Below are 20,082 nucleotides of genomic sequence, written 5' to 3' on the forward strand. Positions count from 1 at the left end.
TCTCCCGTACGGTCCATGCTGGAGCTCTTTTTGGATTTGGGACTGCATCGCCACCCATGCTGATCAGAGCTCCACGCTGGGCAAACAGGAAATGAAATTCAAAAGTTCGCGGGGCTTTTCCTGTCTACCTGGCCAGTGGATCTGAGTTCAGATTGGTGTCCAGAGCGGTCACAATGGCGCACTGTGGGATACCACCCGGAGGCCAATACCGTCGATTTGTGGCCACACTAACCCTAATCCGATATGGTAATACCGATTTCAGCGCTACGCCTCTCGTCAGGGAGGAGTACAGAAACCGGTTTAAAGAGCCCTTTATATCGATCTAAAGGGCCTCGTTGTGTGGACGGGTGCAGCGTTAAATCGGTTTAAATGCGTAGTGTAGACCAGGCCTCAGAAGGAGGGTAGTATGGACATCAACCACCGCAGTAATTACTGTGCCGACTTTAAGTCGACCCAACATAGGTCAATTGAGGGCTGTAGTGTAGACATGTCTAAGAGACTATGCCTGGTCCAGATATTTAAACCTGCCCAGCCCTCTCCACTCCACACCCCCAAGAAGTAAAGACTGCAAACCAGCCGGGTTCATAACAGAAATTTCACAGAACAAATCACAGCAGTGAAACAACACTTATTCCCTCTGCTCTCAGGCAGGCAGAAGAGTAATCCAGCTGTGAGTGGGTGACTTGAAAGGAGCAAGAGCAGGGATTTGTTAACCACAGGAAACTGAGGGCTTATTTGCACCATTCAACCGCCCATGTTTTCCCAAAACTTGCCTTGCACATTTGTTGTTCTGAGAGGAAGGTGGTGGGGGATATGAACTGAGTAGGTATGTCTACACTGCACACTAAGCTGGGGGCATCCACACACAAATCAATCTGACTTGGGTCAGCAACTGCTCAGGACACAGGTCCTAGGACCCTGCAAATGGGCTGGGTCAAAGCCCAAGTCCCACTGAGACTCAGGTCCAACCACTGTCATTTTGCAGAGTACACACAGGTCAAGCTGCAGACTGAAGCCAGGTCTGGGTAACGCAGTATGAATACATTAGCACAGCTGAGGGACCTGGGTTCAGCCATTGTAATCCTACGTTTAGAATGCAGTGTGGACGTTCAAGCATGGGTTTGAATCCATCCCAAGGAAAGACCAAACAAGTCCTTAATAGAAAAGATCCACAAACCTGGGTCCCACAGACCCGGGCTTAGTGTGCAGTGAAGACATACCCAATATGGCTTCCACTTTGCTGTTTTTTTGACTAGCTTGGCCCTCACCAAGCTTGAATACAGGACCCTCCAGAGCTTGCCTGGTGAGAATTTCAGAAATTTTCAGCTAGATGGAACCTACACTGGAGCAAATGTACAAGAATTATTTAATAACTATTAGAAGAGATCCCTTTGAAATACACCTCTACCCCATATAACACGAATTCGGAAATAACGCGGTAAAGCAGTGCTTGGGGGGGGGGGGGGGGAGGGGGCTGCACACTCCGGTGACGATATAATGCAGTTTCACCTATAACACGGTAAGATTTTTTGGTCTCCCAAGGACAGCATTATACCGGGGTAGAGGTGTACCAAGGCAAAAATCTATAAGACAATATAGATTTGAAATGATCAGAAAAATATGAAATCAGAGAGGAAATTTAGTTGAAAGTACCAATACGTATAGAGGCCACACCTGAATTCTATTCCAGACAAAAAAATTGATATATTTTAAGCATGGTAGAGTTAAGACCAAAAATGTGAGAATGGGGATGTTTAGTCACAGTGTATCTTCTCCTCGCAATTCGTGTTTTCTGTTTATAGGGTGACCAGATGTCCCAATTTTATAGGGACAGTCCCAATTTTGACCAGGTCTTCTAGTAAAAAACTGGACACCTGGCAACCCTCTGAAGATTTGTATTGGGAGATATCAGAAATGCCGATTTCTAGAGCTTTCTGGTTGATAAAGTACTGGATAACACAGCTTTTATTGTACTTGGATAATTGTAATGTAACCTACAGACAGAACTCGTATTTAGCATTAAAAAGTTATCTGAAGCAAAGTATATGCAGGACACTTAAACAGTATTATAGATGATACCTTATCAGTTGCTTAACATGATGCATCCTAAGGAAACCATCCACTTTTCTATAGGCTATTATTATTATTATTATAAGTATTACTATAGTGCCTAGTCACATCTGATATTTGCCTGCTGTATTTTTCCATCTGTAATGAGTCCCTCAGTAATTTCTTAGCTGTTGTACATTTGGGGGAGCATTTGTGATGGGTAGTAGAGACCCTATGAGGTCCCAAAAGAGGCTCCCTGATTGCCTCATATAGCAATGATTTGTTTATAACTTGATAGGAAGAGTGTTTAATGTTACACTCTACTTAATGAAGTTAAGATTTCCACAGGATGAGAGCTTCAAGCCTTTAGAAAACTGTCCTGTAACAACAATATTTGCCATTTTACACTACATGTATGTTATTTAATTCTCCGTGGTCTGGAGTCACTGGTTTACAGCCCAGTCCTGACAGGTGTGGAGCACTGTGGCCCTGATCCATGAAAAACAGGCATATCCTTAATGCTCAGCACGGGACTAGTTCCAGGGACATAAATGCTTTGCTGGATCAGGGCAAGAGAGCTCAGCACCTTGCAGCATCAAGCCCGTATTTAATATTTGTTAATAAAAATGGTGTTTTGCCATAGGAAACATAGGCTGGATTGTCAGCCAGTGTAAATTGGCACAGCTCCACTGGCTTTGAGCAGTGCAGGCCAGTTTACACAGCTGGCGATTCCTGCTCTAGGTTTTTCCAACTTTTAAAATGAAATTCTTCTTCAGTTCTGATGTCCCATGACTTAGAATTTCAAACAATCATTGTAATGCACATGGCGTATTGTTAAAATATTGGTAGAGGGCCCTCACCTGTACTGCCCAGTGAAGAGCTGTTTTAAAGTCTTTGTCCACCAGAGTTGGATCTGCTCCTTTCTGCAGCAGGGTTTGCACGTGCTGGGGCCGATTGTGGAAAGCAGCCCAGTGAAGTGCGGTCATTCCCTGAAAAAGAAAAAAAAAAACCCACACACAATCCAAGACAGTAAATAATTATCATTCACAGGAAAATTTAAAACTTCAAAGGATTTAATTTTCCTTTTAATTAGAGATGAGTTGGACAATTTGGAGATCAGTCTGGAGTGGGGAAATCCACCTTCTCAAGATGGAATAATTTGAAGCAGTTTCTGGCTTAATGGGGTTGTATCAAAAAAAGAAGTAGGCAATAAAAAAAATGGACTATTATAGAAGACTGATATAAAAGAGGCATGTACCTAATATTTGTAAATGTTTATAGCCTGCTTATATTATAAGTAATACATCAGTCAGAAGCATAATAAGTTCCTCCTACATTAATAAAAAAACACAGGAGTACTTGTGGCACCTTAAAGACTAACAAATTTATTTAAGCATGAGCTTTCGTGAGCTACAGCTCACTTCTTCGGATGCATAGAAGAAGTGCATCCGATGAAGTGGGCTGTAGCTCACAAAAGCTCATGCTTAAATAAATTTGTTAGTCTTTAAGGTGCCACAAGTACTCCTGTTTTTTTTGCGGATACAGGCTAACACGGCTGCTACTCTGAAACCTGTCCTACGTTAATGTTTCATACAGTTTCCAATAGAAAGCCCTCTTTTAGACTTGTATTTTATCACAATGCAACAGCCTTATCTCCAACTCACAGCAATTACTGTGGGCTAGATTCTCATCTGGTGTAAAGCAGTCTCGCCCCACGGACTTCAGTTTGTGCCAGCTGAGAAAGTGGGCCAATTATTTTAACAGTAATCTCAAAATACAAACACATCACAGGCACCATTTTGAAAGAGAACAAAAAAACAAAACAAAACAGAGAGCTTGATTCTCTGCTCTATCCAAGCTGTCCTTATACAGTGCAAACTGGTCTTAGCAGACCAAGAATCCACCTTGTATGTGCACATTAATCACCATCAAAAGCAAGTCCACATACACACTTTAAATCTATGTTACACACTTTTCCTATCAAGTTATCTAAGCAACATCAGTCTTAAGAAACATAATATAAGCACCATTTTTGTTTGGTGGCTTGTTATACACCCACCTTGCACAGGCATCAATGACTACACATCTGTTAGTCTTTAAGGTGCCACAGGACTCATTGTTGCTTTTTACAGATCCAGACTAACACGGCTACCCCTCTGATACTTTACACAATGTGTGGAAATCAGTTCCATTGTTTCTTTTAGTTTCCAAGAGGGTAAAAACCCAAATCATATAGAATGGAAGAGAAATTAAAACTTCAAATAAAACTCCACAGATTAGATCACAAGCTCCCTGGGGAAAAGACCCGTCATTTGTTTCACCTGTATGATGCCATTCGTGTGTACAGAAACGGTTGCCAATAAAGTCCAAATTCCTTAACATTAGTTTCTCTCGGCTCATCGGGTATGGGCAGGGGTTGGGAAGTCCAAATACAAATAGGGAGGAGAGAGCAGTCAAACCAGGTTTTGGTTATTTTGGTTTTGCAAGACTTCATCACTGGGGTTTTGGTTTTTGTAAAAATAAAAACCAGGGTTAAATCCAGCCTCATTTAAGTTAATGGGAGTTTTTCCCATAGACTTCAATGGTGCCAGGAGTTCACCCCAGGGACCTGACACTGCTGATGGACACTGAAAATCCTGGGACTCTTGACCTGAGGCACTACAGCAGTGTTTTCCACCCTGAGAAGTACGTACGAAGCTAGTTCTGGGGAACAATGAGTCAGTGTAACCAGGGCAAGCTACCGGACTCCAGATCAGCCTCCTCTCATCCATCTGCTGATAAAAGTGGTAGGTCAGCTGTCACCTTGAAAAGTTACTCAACCTCACAGCTCCCATTTTGGCCCCTAATGAGCAGGCCTGCAGGTAGCAGCTCACATACCCGAACTTCTTTGCTGCCGTCTGTGTCCGCTCCAAAGGGGGCATGTAGTGTATTACTAGAAAACTAATAGCTCCCTGATCATTAATATTTGCATGTGATGTACATACAATAAACCCACAAAAGAATTTACAGATATGTGCTAGAAATATGTTCAGAAAATGTATTTGTCGACAGTGCCAGTTCCAGACAAAGAAATGTGCTTGAATGAGTCTCCAGCGTAAATTAAGCAAGGTGTGATCAAAGACAAAGAAAAGCACATTGCCATGCAAGTTAAACAAAGCCATCAGGAGAGCAAGTGGGGACAGATAATCACTTTATAACCTTGACAGGGGTTGGAAACTGCACCCTCAGGAAGCCTTCCTGAAGAATTGTGCCCCTCTGTTTTTTGTTCAGCTGCCCTGCTTTGGCCGGGGGGGGGAAGGGGGGTGGATTTTCGATACACATCATCTCCTGGAAGCCTCCACTGAAAGTCCTTAGAGATAGCCACAGTCATAGAAACTGTGCAGCTGCCAGCTGTATTTCTTACTATTTAATGTGTTTGTTTTTTGTGGGGGTGGTTTTATAAAGTTACAGAAAAACTTGGTGTTTTCCTTTAAATTGGGCAATAGCTAGGAGAAGAGCTTGGTTAGTGCAGACAATCTGAGCACATTTCCAAGCAAACATGAATAACCAGGGGTCTAGCACTGAGCTTTCAACCAAATATGCTCCTGATGCCAAGTGGTGTTTAATATACTTTTGACCCTGGAGATTTTAGGTTGAATGTGGTAACACGTACAGAGAAAGTGTTGAGAATTCCAAATGTCCTTCATGGTTCACATTAAGTTTTAATTCTGTGCAAGTTGCTGACAATATAACCCCACATTTTCAACATAGGGCCAAATCTTAGGTCCTGTCCAGGCTGTTGTAAGTCCCATATAGCCAAGTAAATAGGCTCTGCAAACCACAGTGCCAATGGGCACTAAGTACAAGGCAGGAGGAAAATTTGCAAGTTAGTGCCCTTCAGCAATGTCCTCAAGCTGCTGCCAGGCTGGAAGAGACACGCACCAGATTCTCTATTGTGTTCTGGCTCCTTTGTGCTGAATGGATGGAGCTGGTAAGCAGCCAGATGTGGCAAACAGAGTTCCTCTGGTGTGGGATGTGGAGCCAGCATATCTAATCCATCTCCCTGGCCCAGGGGTATATTTAATTGATGTATGATTAAGGACCATAACAATCTGGCATAAAATGGTTGCTGTAACCTACAACAGGGCTTCAGGCAGATCTCCCAAGAACCATCTGCCTGATGGTGAGATGCTCAGTGAAACAGAGAATCTGTCTAACTTGAAAATAAGCAAAGAAATCCCTATCTTGGCAGGTGAGGTAGGAAGGATGCGCAGGGAAGCATAACTGGTGGCATGTGGAGGGAGTGGGTTTATTGGCCCAGATTCTATTTGCATCTGCCAGCTCTATTTGAGAGCAGTCAGCCAGGAGATCCACGGTGAGGCAATCCACCAGGTGTATAAACTGGGAAAAATGAAACCGGCTTCTATAAAGTGCTCTGAGGCCATTAGATTAAAGGTGCTAGATCAGTGCATAATATTATATTTAGGGCTGTCAAGCAATTAAAAAAATTGCAATTAATTGCAGTTTTAATCAGTGTTAAATAATAAAATACCCATTTATTTAAATAATTTTGGATGTTTTCCATATTTTCAAATATATTGATTTCAATTACAACACAGAATACAAAGTGTATAGTGCTCACTTTATATTATTTTTATTACACATATTTGCACTGTAAAAAGATAAACAGTATTTTTCAATTCAACTCATACAAGTACTGTAGTGCAATCTATCGTAAAAGTTGAACTTACAAATGTAGAATTATTATTTTTACATAACTCCCTTCAGCTGAGTGAGCCTTTGTTTGCAAGGGAGGGTGGAGTTTACCTCAACTTGGCATGAGGTGGGGCTGGGGGGGGGGGAGGCTGATGCAGGGAGTGTGGGCTTGCCAGGCACTATTCTCGACGACAGCGTTTGTCAAACTTTTTGTGCTGGCGACCCTGTTTGGACCAAAAAATAATAATATTTTTTGACCCTCCCCACTAGAAAAAATTGTGACCCGCTGCCTTCAACCCCCCCCCCCATTGGGCATGGGGCTTCCCCACCTCAGGGTGCGGGACTCTGGGCTTCAGTTGCTCTTGGGGCTCCAGCCCCTCTTGGATGCAGGGCTCCAGCTCAGCTCAGAGCTTCAGCACCTGTCACTGCCCCCAAGCTGTGGGCTGGAGCTTCAGCCCTCCCCCACCCTAGCTGTCCCCCCACCCCAAGCTGTGGGATGGGGCTTCAGCCCCCCTCCTGCGGTGGATGCCTCTCTCCCCACCCAGAGGAATGTGATTAACACTTTAATTTTGTTTTCAGTTAATTGCAGGCATTAATTGCGATTGACAACCCTAATTATAATGTACTGTAATAAAATCAGTAGTTCTGTGGACCCATTTAAAGTGACAGGGAAGGGTATTACCTGCTGCATGGGATCATTACAGCTGGTGCGTGTTTACTCACCTCATTGTCCCGATGATTAATGTCACTTAGATGTGATTGCTGCAGCAGCACTGCTAGAAGCCTGTGGAAGCAAAGATATATTTAATATGCTACATTCAAGGCTAAAACTGGATGAGAGGTTGTTTTTTTTAGAGAAACAGAGCCCCCAATTGAAAGCAAAATTAATAGCTATGATATATGTGAACCAGATCTGGTACGTGTTCATGTTTGAAAACCAAACCCAGATCCAGTTCTGAAGTTTGTGGCTTACTCTATGTCTAACTAAAACCAGAACACAAACTCAGCACTTGGAATCAGAGGCCACCTCTAGGCAAATGCAAAAGCAGATACAATCAGGAATAATTCCAGTGCTAGTTTCCAAAATAGTATCAGAATATTAATTAATATCAATTATCAGAATGTAGTGAATGCCTGAGCCATTTTTATAGCCTAGAAATCAATAGAACTATTTATTGGGATCCTGTTTTAAACAAACATAAATGCAAATTTATTACCTTCCTATTACACTTTTGTATTCTTTGATTAACAAGCCCCTATAAGCACGCACGCACAGACAGGGTTAGATTATGGCTCACAGTCTCTCTGTTGGGAGTAAGGCAATTATTATGCCATAAACCAGAGTTTATGGAGCTGTACATCTGTTCACTTTTGTGAGAAGTAGAGTAAACACTCCCATGTTGTGGAGGGAACAGTTAGAACTATTACACATGAGATGGAGGTTTTTTAGGTTATGGAGCCCTAAAATTGACAAGACAGCCAAGAGCTGACGCAAGTAACATAGTGTCTACACAGATACCGTGTCGCCCTAACTACACCACCATAAGCCCTACACTTCTCATGGAGGTGGAGTTATGATGTTTATGTAGCAGGACACTTACATTAGCAGGACTAGGCAGTAGTGTGTACACTGACATAATCAGGTTAATGTAAGCTGTCTTACATCGACCTAACTGTATAGTGTAGACGAGGCTGTAGGTAGAGCAATGTTTTATAACCTGAAAAAGATTTTGCCCCAGGATTTTCATAATCATCCTTCAATTACTGCAGTTAACTCTGAAAATAGTCTGAAGTCACTGGATTTGGAGGAGGCAAATTATGTTTTGTAGAAGGGCGCTGAGCATTCATTAAAGTGTGGAGATGGCAGGGTTATCCAGACAGACAATCTTGTCACAACCTCATATATCTTGTATCAGAATCAGCCAACATAGACCCTTATGCCAGAGTAGAATCCATGTGACACTGGCAGACGTAAGGGCCTGTGCTAGCAGAAGCCCATTATCAGATTGGGATCATAATGCTCACCCAAGGCATGGTGAGTTATGTGAGAATACTTGCTCCCCCTTCAAACAAAATGAAAGAGAAAGGCTCTTTTCTCCTTTGAGATCTTTTACTCCACTTCTTAGCTGGACAAGCCTGAATTGCTTACAGTATATTTTCTGCATCAAGTTGCCCTAGAATGTGTTCTATCAGTCTTAGGTTTAACAGAAGACAGGCTATGTAACTAAAGAAATAAATACATGTCAAAAATTAGAACATTAGTTATTTCATAACATTCTATAAACACATTTGATAAATTCAAAGCCTATCATTCTTCTATGGTATTCCAGTGGCATACCTCATACTCATCTGAAAACAGGTAAAGCTCAGGTGGATGTATGACGTGTGGATTGCAAAAATATAGCAAACTGTGACCCAGCAGCATCATCCCAATTCCCACTCCTGTCTCTTTTCTAGCCATAAACCACCCAGAGACCTTCTTCTGGTCAAACACCTTGTACAATTCTTCACAGTCTTCTGCTCACCACCCTTATAAATGTTTGCAGGTCTATTTTTACAATAGCATACACCTCTACTCACTCAATTCCAGACTCAGACCCTAACGGGCCTACCAGTCTTTTCCTTCCCCCTGAGCACATCCTTCCTGTGCCTTTTCTGCCTCTTCAGTAATGGGCTGATTAGCCTTTGGGGCTCTTCTCAGCCCATCCCAATCTATCAATTACTACACACAGCTTTTCCTCTCAGGTTTACTCCATGGCAACGTAATTGGTGATCCAACCAATACAACTGCCCCAATGCTGAAATCCTGCAACCACCCAGATGAGCTGTGCTAATTTTAACTACACATGTAGCATGTGGAGAGTCAGCAGGGTCCTTTTATCCCATTTCTCACTGAAGGCTCAGCCACTCTACGAAATATGTATTGAAGTTTAAAAACTTGCCAGCCCTTGTGCCTGAAGTGTTTAAATGGACTGATTACAGCCTGTCAATTTCAGTGTGGTCTGTGTGCTGCTAACTATTCCTCCTTGCTATGAGTCAATTTGCTATTGACTCATAGCAATGGGCTGCCAGTTCTTAAGCTCAGGTGAGGAAGCACTTCATAATTAGCCACCACATTTTGTCTTCCTTTCAAATCTAAATAGTTGGCAGAGAGCAAAAATGAGTACAATGGAAAATCTCACTAATGGGTATGGCACTCCAGCTGTGCCTTCTGGTAACAGGGCAATCATATCCAGAACTAATTTCGTTGACTTGGGCTAATAAGACAGAAGAAAAAGAGTAAGCAGCTGGCACACTCCTGTGTGGAGCAAAGGTCTGCTTGTTTCCATGGGGACTGTGAAAAAACTTCAGGGAACTCTGTGTGCTGCTGTTAAAGTCAATTACTGTTTCCTTTCTAATATCTGCATGTGCAGTGTTGCACAATCATAGCCTTTTCTCTTCAGAGGCTTTGTGTAATGAAAATGCACTCTTGCTCTGAAACCCTCCAACTGTACCATTCAAGTGATGCATGAAAAACAATTATGAAGGTGCAAAATTAATACATACGGAGACATTATAGACTGTCACAATACTCACCTGTAACTTGAACATCAAGTTACAGCTTTGCTGCTTCAGATGTGTCAAACCACCACTAAGTTCTATGCATTTCTTGCAACTTACATTTTCAACCCAGCTTTTTTCAGCTACCCATAAATGATTTACTCAGGAGAGATTTTGCATGAATTTAATCAGTTTATATAAATCAGGACTTGAAAGGCTTTAAGAAGCATTCCTGTTCACAACAGAAACTATGCTACAAATAGCACATTTGCTTGTGACTTGCTTTGGAGAACTGCCCTTCAGACTTTTTGATACATCTTTAGTAACAGTTGTCAAAAATCAACTGTACTACATCTTACCTGATCCTTTAGAACTTCTTTCCATAGGATGGACCAAATCTTAACAGAATTTGTCTTTTGGACAACTTTCCTCCCCTTCATAATCCCACAGGTTGCCTCCCCTCCCAGTAATAAACTATTATATTCACAACAATAATATAAATACATCATATTATAAATATATTATATATACACCTGTTATATAACAGAAATGCGTTCTATGACTGGGGCTCCAAGGCACTATAATAATACTAATAAATTCTAATAATAATACAAATATTTATTCTTTAATCCCACTAACATCATCCACATAATATTGTAGCAGCTGTAGCAATTACTTACATGAGAAAGTAACATTAGGAAAATATTTAATAATTTTTAGCTGTCTTTTAATGCAGCTGGAAACAAGGAGGAGCCAGAACCATGTGACCAGTCACCTCTCCACGAACCACGAGCAAGAACCACATTTTGGGAACCTCTGCTTTAGCATATAACCTATAACATTTAATTTATATAATATTCAGTGGACATAGAGTGGAGAGCAACTGGTTTTGTGACTCCTGCTGGGAGACCTGCATTTGTAAATAATGCTGAAGCCTGAGTTAAAGAACACCCTGAACACTGGCACCAAGTTAGCTAGGGAAAATACAGCACTGAACTATCATGGGAACAAATTTCCTGTGGTATTTCTAGTATAGAGGACGGCTTGATCATGTTGGTGGTGATTGGTCACTGTGGGAAATCTGGAGCTTCAGCCTCCATTCTGAGTTCCATTGCTTTTGTGAGGTTTAAATCAGATGCTTCATCCTGCCTGAACACATTCCTGTAAAACAAGTGCAGCACCAAGAGCCCTAGACTTAAGTCTAAAGTCCCAATAGCCTCTTCATTTAAATGTATGATGATCACCAGATGAAATAGCAAATCACAAGAGTAATTGCCACAACTAGCTTGCCTGCCCTACACTGCCTCCAGTCAGTCAATCTCCATGTTCTTTTGGTGACTATGTACCGGACCGAGAAGATGTTTTATTCAAATAAGCAAACGCCCTTTTAATATGGGGGCTTACCTCACATCAGGCTCTGCGGTAGCAGCATGCAGTGGCAGTCTCCCATTTTTATCAGGTATGTTCTGCTTGGCACCATTTCGAAGCAGACTGACACAGCCTTCAAGCCACCCCTAGGAAAGAAAGTCCTGAAGGTCAAAGAGGAATGGAGAAGATTTGGGGCCAGATCCTCAGCTGGTGTAATTCTGTTCACACCAGCTGAGGATGTGTCCCTTGGTTTCAGAAAAACATCTTGTTAGAGCTTCAAAGATGGTTCATGTTTGGTTCAAGTCCTGGTTCATCCGTCCATTGCCGTAATTAAACTTTTTAGTTCCACTGCATTTTGGCCTTTCTTTGGCTATGGTGGGGCTGGAGGGCTGTTTTAAGATTTGCAGTAGACATGGCACTGAAAGTGTTGTTAATTGCTGTTGTACTAGAAAGTCTTATGTACGTTCCTGCATATGGATTTTAATTAAATGAGAGTCAGCCAAGAGCCTGAGCATTTGATCTTATTTTCTTTATAAGAGGTTACCAGAGGTAGTAAATCGATATGAAAAGCCTGAGAATTGGAGTTATTTTAGGTTTTGCTTTCAGCAATTCCTTCTTGTTCTAGCAAATGGCTTTTTACAGAGTTGAAATAGAAGTGTTATACTGAAAATGGCACCATCATTTATGGGGATTGGTCACTGACAGAAGTAAAATGCTGCACTGTCACCTTCAAAAACAAACCAAAGCAGATGAGCACTCTGATTCTCACTGAGCAAAGTATTTTGGTATGTGCTTGAGTCCAAAGGAAGTCAAACATGTGCTTAAGTGGTTTTCTCAAACTGGGACCTCCGCAGGGTCACTCCCCTACAGCTCAAGTCATCTGCCTGCCAAACATGACCAGTATTTCCTGGGGAGAGATGGAATGAGGGAATTAAAGCACCCTTGTGTTGCCCACTGATCAAAGTTTTGTTGCAGGGAAGTTTGCAAACTGGGCTAATTCTAGCACTCAGTTGCATTCATGCACACATGCAAACCCATTGAAGTCAATCCTCTGGGCAGACATCACACCCAGATTCTCACTAGGTCTCGTACTACATACAGCATAGAAACCACCACTCACAAATTTAAATCACATGTAGCACACTCACAATGGCTCATGGATCTGAAATTTCCCCATGCATCCAAGGCTCTTACTCTCGTTGTCTCTTTAATGCTAACCAAGGGAGTATATTACAATGATTCACTCTCCCAGGCACCTGATTAAATTGCAAAGGATCGTGAGCCTAATCCTTAGGATATCCATGGGGGTTTTAGCCTATGTAAATTCTGTGGCACTGGTCACGCTATAATTTAATTAACCTTTTGGGGTGGGAAAGCAAATTGTCATCCTATCTTATGCCTCCTGTTTAGCCTTAGAAACCGTAAGGATAAGAAGTTCAGCTAAAACAGGGGAATTCTGAAGGCATGAGGCCAGCCTGAGTGATCCGAATGTTTTCCAGTCATTTGTTTTTTTCCACAGATGTTTTTTCCCCCTTCAGGAAAAGAGGAAGGGAAAACACAGCATGTTACTAATTATGGGATTTTTTGAAAATATCTGGCAAAGATATTCTTGAAAGCAACATGTATATTTAATATGTTTGAACTGATTACCCATTCTGATACTTTTGACACATTTTCTAGCTGGAAATGTCAGAGTGAAGCACTGTTCTTTGCACAGCTCTCTAGGACCACATAAGTCTTATACTTACTCTCCCCTTTCTGTAATACAAAATTAGTCTTTATTACTTCACCCTCTTGCCCTCCCAAAGTGCTCTGTAACAGACAAAAGTCTTGGTACCATATATGTTGCAAGAGATAAACTGGTGCGTCCACAGGCATCTTGAGTATTAATATTTGCTCCCATCTTCAACAGCAATTTCACTGTATCGACTTGGCGTCCCGAAACAGCATGCATCAAGGGGGTACAACCTTGGGGGGAAATAGATACTAATTAATTAAATAGATTATAAGTGATAGCAAACAGATCAAAGTATATTACCATAAGAAATAAAACAAAACCGCAATTTAAGTACTAGTTAGGATTTGAATCATGCAGTGTCTCACCCAGTTAGATAGTACAAGCAGGTTAGCTTTTGCATATACAGGCAGGCCTCTGCCTTCTTTCCTGCCTGGGACCAGTATTCACCCCCCCACCCAGTTCAGTCTTTTTCCTCCAGTACTTTCAAGTGTTGTATCATCATGACTGGATCTCACTCTCCCTATAATACTTCTCCCTTTTATATCTTCTTCCAACTTGCTGGAAAGCTCTTTTGCTGTGACCTGGGTCAAACAGTCCCCATTGTGTAGTGCTATCTCTGAGAGGCTTCTATTGTACACAGTTCCTGAGGTAATCCTGGTGCTTGTGTGTATTTCCTCAATAAGCCATCAACATTGTTTTGCCTTTTTATTGTTGTACCTGAAAGGCTGCTTGTGGGTGTTCTCAACCTCACATGCTACAGTAACACATACATAGCCAAACTTCATAACTTCACATACAAGGATAGCATATACAATCCAATGATATATTAATGTCTCACAGATCAAGACTTTTAGAATAATACCTTACAAGGCATACTTTGTATAAAACATATCATAATTATATGACAATGGTGAATATGGGGGTGCCAGGGTGTCACACACATTATCTCAGTTACATCAGTGTGTGAATCCATTTCAACAGAGTTACTCTGGGGTTGAAAGGCAATGATTAGTCTACTGCAGGCAGTTAGACATCCTGCCTTTATTCTTCTGCTTTAGAAGCCGGAAGATCAAAAAGCTCTTGTCTTGACTTTACTGAGATCCAGAGAACTATTTGAAGATAATGCAAGGATCCCACTTTCTGAATCTAGATTTTACAATCAGTTTTCTGAAACAGAAACAGATCTCTGCAGGGGTTTGGTTTTTTTTTTTTAATGATTGGGAACCCTGCAATTTTCATGGTAATCCTGGGAAAATGCCACTGTGGAAAAACTAGACCCTTGATTGAACACAAAATACTTCAAGGGACAAGCTTTTAAAGATCTCTGGTTCAGATTCACTTGGAAAATACATGCCTGTAAAGACAACCAACTAACTGCATGCACTCAGATGGCACCATGTCAGGCATGGCATGAGAACCTGAATAGAAAAAAGTATGCAGCTTTAAGCATAAAACAGGTAACTGATTATACATGCAATTGCTCTTTTGGCAAAAAACTGCATATGTTACCATTTTATTAATTGTCTGTTTGTACCTGTGCCCATATTCAGCAAGCACAAATAACTGCTGGTGTCTACTTTTTAAAATTTGGCCTAATGAGTCTTTAATATGTCCACAAATATATATAATTTGGATTTGACTAGAATAAATTATTTCTCCATCCTCCCCTGAAACTTCAGCAACTTTCCAGCGTTTCTCTTCCTATGACAAACAATATAAATTCATGGCAGAGGACTTTGTGTCTCATGTCCACTGTCTGATACATGGGATATTTTTATTTATATGCAAATAAATAAACTTGTAAGGAGGAAGAACAATATTATTTTATGGCCATCCTGGGACATCCAAAATGCATATTCCCAATGGATATCCCAAAGAAAATACCAATTTCCCATTCTACTGCTCATAAAGGGGAAAACTAGATATAATTCTACTTATGATGTTTCACTAATTTTTAAAGTCAATATTAAAAATGGAAAAAAGATGATAGCTCAATCACATATTGTATTGATTAACCCATTGGGAACAATCTAAACAGTTTTACCCTCACTGTCACAGCATTCTAATATTGAAGGATCTTCACGAATCACTGCAGTCAGTGTGTTGACGTCGCCATTAGCAGCTGCTTGGTAAACCACAGTCAGGTCAATTTCTTCTGCTGAATCACCTAGAGACAGATACATTTAAGTAAGTATGTGGGGAAACTCTACAAATGAATGGTGAAAATAATCCCATTTATTTTCATGAGGCTGGGCTGACCACTAAACTCATGAGAGGTCCAACCAAAAACAGATCCAACCAACATGATGTTGCATTTGGTCATCTAAATCATGTTCTTCAGTATCAACAACCTCCTACGAGTTCTCAGACAGAAGCACTGGGACGTATGCACAAGCAATTTCCTGACTGGGCTAGGTTTCTGACTCGACTCATGATAGCCATATTAATTGCACAGAATCAAGTCTGGAGTGAAAAACACTAAGTTGCAAAAAAAAGAAACCCATCTCAAAAGATTAGCAGCCATGTATGTATGTATGTATGTATGATATAATGTAAGTTAAGGATACAGGTATTTTCAGTTTCTTTATTACCTCACCACAAAACACGAAGTGGAGACTATGCACTTGTTTCCCTGAAGTATTCTGATCCTCCTCCAGGATATACAAATGTTTGCAATTTCACTGTTGGTTTTAAAGGCAAATAGTGTTTAAAACAAAGAAGTGTAAACTGGCTGGTGAAGATCAATGAGAATTGTATAATCCTTATTTTCTCTTTGCATTCTATAGTGCCAGGTGGTACAAAAACACTGATTTAAAACTGAAGTAACATATTCCGACAGGTGATCCTGATGATGGTTTGCAAACTTACATGGACATTGCTCTGATTTAAAATAAGCTTCCCCGAGGGGTGAAGGTGGGTGGCTGGTGAAGAAAGCATTGGAGCCATCTCTGCCAGCATGCCATCAATGCAGAGTTTGCCTGTGCAGGGGCTATGACACTGGCTATCTCCAGCTGCTTTAAGGTCACTTTGTACCATGGCCATGCAGAGTGGTCTTAGTTTATTGGAGAATCCAGCCAAGTACCATACTTCTGCAACTCACAGGGATGTGAGACTTAGTTGTTTGTAAAGCACCTTGTTCTTAGATAGAAGGCACTATAGAAATCCAGAGTATTATTTACTCTGTTGAAACATTCTGTACTATTTAACTGCATTTAAAAATGAAAGAATAGAAAGTATGGATTAACATATCTTCCTTGCACAATCTAATACTGACGTAAAGTTACACTGGAAGCTAACCACAAGCAGGGCTTTGCATGTAATATTTTCAAATAATCAGACCATTTGTCTGTTATATCATAAGTAACCAGCTATAGTCTTCAAACACAAACATTTTGCTTCCAGGGTTCTCTTGATTGTGCTCCATGTGTCATTTTATTCTAGCAGCTGGGTTTTTAATTCTGTTTCAGAAAGGCTGGTAAATAGAGTCTACCCTTACCAAAGTGAATGGTCAGTCATTACTTTGCCTATGCCTGCATTTGGATTTCATGCAACTATAAGTCCTGCTTACATATTACTGCCATGCATAGATTAGAGTCCTAAAAGGGTTGTGTGGCTGGCAAGGAAAAAGTAAAAAGCAAAAACCAATCCTGGGTTGACTAGAGAAATGACTTAATTTAGCCAAATGCAATCCTTCAGAAAAAAGTACTTTTTAAATTAATCATCAACAGCAACTCATAGAGAAGGCAAACAAAAAGGCCTCTATGGTTACTCAGGGATAACAGCTTGGTCAGAGGAAAAATCCAGGAGTCTCATTTCAGAAGAGGTTACACTGATTTCATTAACAGTTACAGAAGACCAAGTGCAAAGCAGTTGCTTATTAGCAATAGTTGAGTTCTGCTTCAATTACAACAAACTTCACCAGTCAAAACGTTTTGAAAATGCAGGTGAAAGTCTCTTTTCATCTAATTTACTCCTTCATTTCTGGGAATCTTGTTTGCTTTCATGTTGGGATTCTTTTGGAATTTATCTATAATTTCACTGTTGGCCCTTATTCCAAAAGGCAGCTTTGTCTCACTAGACAGAGGTTGCAGTCTCTGTGACATCTATTACTGAACTATGGGCACACTCTTCTAAACCTTCTGTACCAGTGATGAGGAAAAATAATGTCCAAGTAAATTTCAATAACAGTGAAAACAAAGTAAAAAAATTCATGTTTTAATACAGTATTTCTAGACCCATATAAGCTTAAAACTAAAAAGACTCCTAATTCATCATACCATGATGAGATTTTCAAGTGTGTTGTAATCCAAAAGTGTAGTGACATAGTTGAAAGTCACTGAATCTGTAACATTCTCACTCCACTCCCAGAAATAGTTAAAAAAATTCAGCTATCTGTACAAGAGAAAAAGTAAATGATCAATGGTCATAGTCTCTCTCTTTCTCTCTCTCTCTCTCTCTCTCTCTCTCTCACACACACACACACACACACTCATTTTGGTGAGAATGTGGCCTGTTATCTGAATATATAAAAATTATGATTAACTCCCAGATTATTATACGTTACATTTTCAAGGTTAGGCATGAGTGTCTAACATGGCATATTAGTATGTGCTTTATTTATATATGCAAACAAGTTATTTTCATGCCCGCATAGCCAGTAGGTGCCTATTTGTCCATGTGTACGTGCAAATACCTTATTTGTGTATTCACACTGAATATTTGCAAATGAGTTGAAGGGTACATGTGCAATTGCTTGGTCATAACTTTGAAAATCCCACCCAATACCTTTTTCTCGTGAAAAACCTAGCTTCCCCTCAGCCACCTGCCAAATCTACACTGCATGAGATGGCACAAACAACCTGAAGCTGTGAAGAGTATTCCCAGTTTACATACAATGTTGCATATATGTTGCTTATAGGGCAAATTACTAGACTACTTCCAAGGTGTGAACATGTAACTCGTTTCATCAGCAAAAACAACACCATTTAAGAAACGTGCCAAAGTGTCAATTTTAAGTCTTTTTTTTAGGAAAGAAGCAGTTTAAGAGCAAAATTGCTTCGTGATAAAGCTAAATTAAAAAGCCAAATAAGTGAGTTCCTCACTGAAGGTTATTTCACTTAACACTAACATGAATTCATCTAAGCCTTCTGTCATTTGGTAACTTCTTTTCTTCTCCCATTATCTCTGGTCTTCAGCCTGTACGCATGAGAGAGGGAGAATGAGAACAGACTGGCTAGGCTATATAATGCATGTGATGTTGCCTGATTTGAGGGCTGTAAAACAGCCATTGTTCTTTCTTGGACTCAGACTCTGACTTTAAGGTGACAAGGAACCATCATGAGCCTGACCTCCTAAACATTGCACAGATCTTCACCTGCCCACTCCTGTAATAGACCTATAACTTCTGGCCGCGTTACTGAAGTCCTCAAATATTGAGTTAAAGACTGAAAATTACATAAAATCCACCATTTACCCTAGTTCAAACCAGAAAGTGCTTGTGCCCCATGCTGCAGAGGAAGGAAAAAACCCCCAGGGTTTCTGCCATTCTGACCTGGGGAAAATTCTTTCTCAACCCCAAATATGGTGATCAGTTGCACCATGAGCACATCAGCTAGACCCACCAACCAGACACCTGGGAAAGAATTCTCTTTAGTAATTCAGAGCCCTCCCAATCTTCAGACGTTGGAGGTATTTGTGGATGGACAATATGCCATTGTAGGCAACCTCATCATACCATCGCCTCCAGAAACTTATCAAGCTCAGTCTGAAAACAAGTTAGGTTTTTTGCCCCCACTACTTCCCTTGGACAGCTCCAGAAGGTTCCAGAAGGTCCTCTTGGAAGGTTCCAGAACTTCTCTCTTCTGATAGTTACAATCCTTTGTCTAATTTCAAGCCTAAACTTATTAATGGCCAATTTATATTCATTTGTTCTTGTGTCAACATTGGCCCTTAACCTAAAAAATTCCTCGCCCTTTCCCGCAGCGTTTATCCCATTGATGAATTTATACATCCTCTCAGTCTTCGTTTGGTTAGGCTAAATATGCCAAGAACCATACATTGCCTCTCATAAGGTAGATTCTCCATTCCTCTGATCATCCTAGTAGCCTTTCTCTGCACCTGTCCCTATTTGAATTAATCTTTCTTAACATAGGAGACCAGAACTGCACACAGTATTCCAGATGAGATTTCACCAGTGCTTCATATAATGATAATAATACTTCTATATCTCTACTGGAAGTACCTTGCCAGATGCATCCTAGTATTGCATTAGTCTTTTTCACAGTCGCATCACATTAGCAGCTCATAGTCATCCTGTCATTGACCAATACACCCAGGTCTTTCTCCTCTTTAGTCGCTTCCAACTTATACATCCCCAGTTTATAGCAGAAATTCTTCTTGTTAGTTCCTTGAACCTGCAGGGATCAGGTGTCACTGGCCCTGTGGCAGTCTCTTTGGCTCTACTCCCATGGACCTGCTCTCTCATTCACCAGCTGGGAGTGCTGGAGCTGTCCCCAGGCAAGAGCCATTGAGCAGCACGGTGGACCTCCCCAACAGCCAAGGGCTTGCCCTCCTCCTCACAGTACTAACCGGGGGTGTCTTCTCTCCCCCACCAGGTCCTCAGCCTTCCCTGCACCTTGTGCCTACAGAGTTCAGGTGTCAGTCGCCCCGCGGCCATGCAGGGAGCCCTCTGC

At 41.0% G+C, this 20,082-nt stretch overlaps 1 protein-coding gene across 10 annotated transcripts in view; it reads right to left on the reverse strand.

Moving 5' to 3' along the window:
* Positions 1-20,082, reverse strand: part of ANKRD55 (ankyrin repeat domain 55) — a 170,856-nt gene that overhangs the window by 39,953 nt on the left and 110,821 nt on the right. For all 10 annotated transcript variants that reach the window (XM_039544219.1, XM_039544221.1, XM_039544225.1 and 7 more), the window contains 5 exons: positions 15,435-15,557; positions 13,490-13,620; positions 11,689-11,798; positions 7,468-7,528; positions 2,910-3,038 (listed from right to left, as the gene is read on the reverse strand). In XM_039544219.1, coding sequence (XP_039400153.1) covers positions 2,910-3,038; positions 7,468-7,528; positions 11,689-11,798; positions 13,490-13,620; positions 15,435-15,557 — 554 coding nt within the window. The remainder of the gene's footprint in view (positions 1-2,909; positions 3,039-7,467; positions 7,529-11,688; positions 11,799-13,489; positions 13,621-15,434; positions 15,558-20,082) is intronic.

Source organism: Mauremys reevesii, linkage group 6 (assembly GCF_016161935.1).
Source record: "Mauremys reevesii isolate NIE-2019 linkage group 6, ASM1616193v1, whole genome shotgun sequence".
Lineage (NCBI taxonomy): Eukaryota > Metazoa > Chordata > Testudines > Geoemydidae > Mauremys > Mauremys reevesii.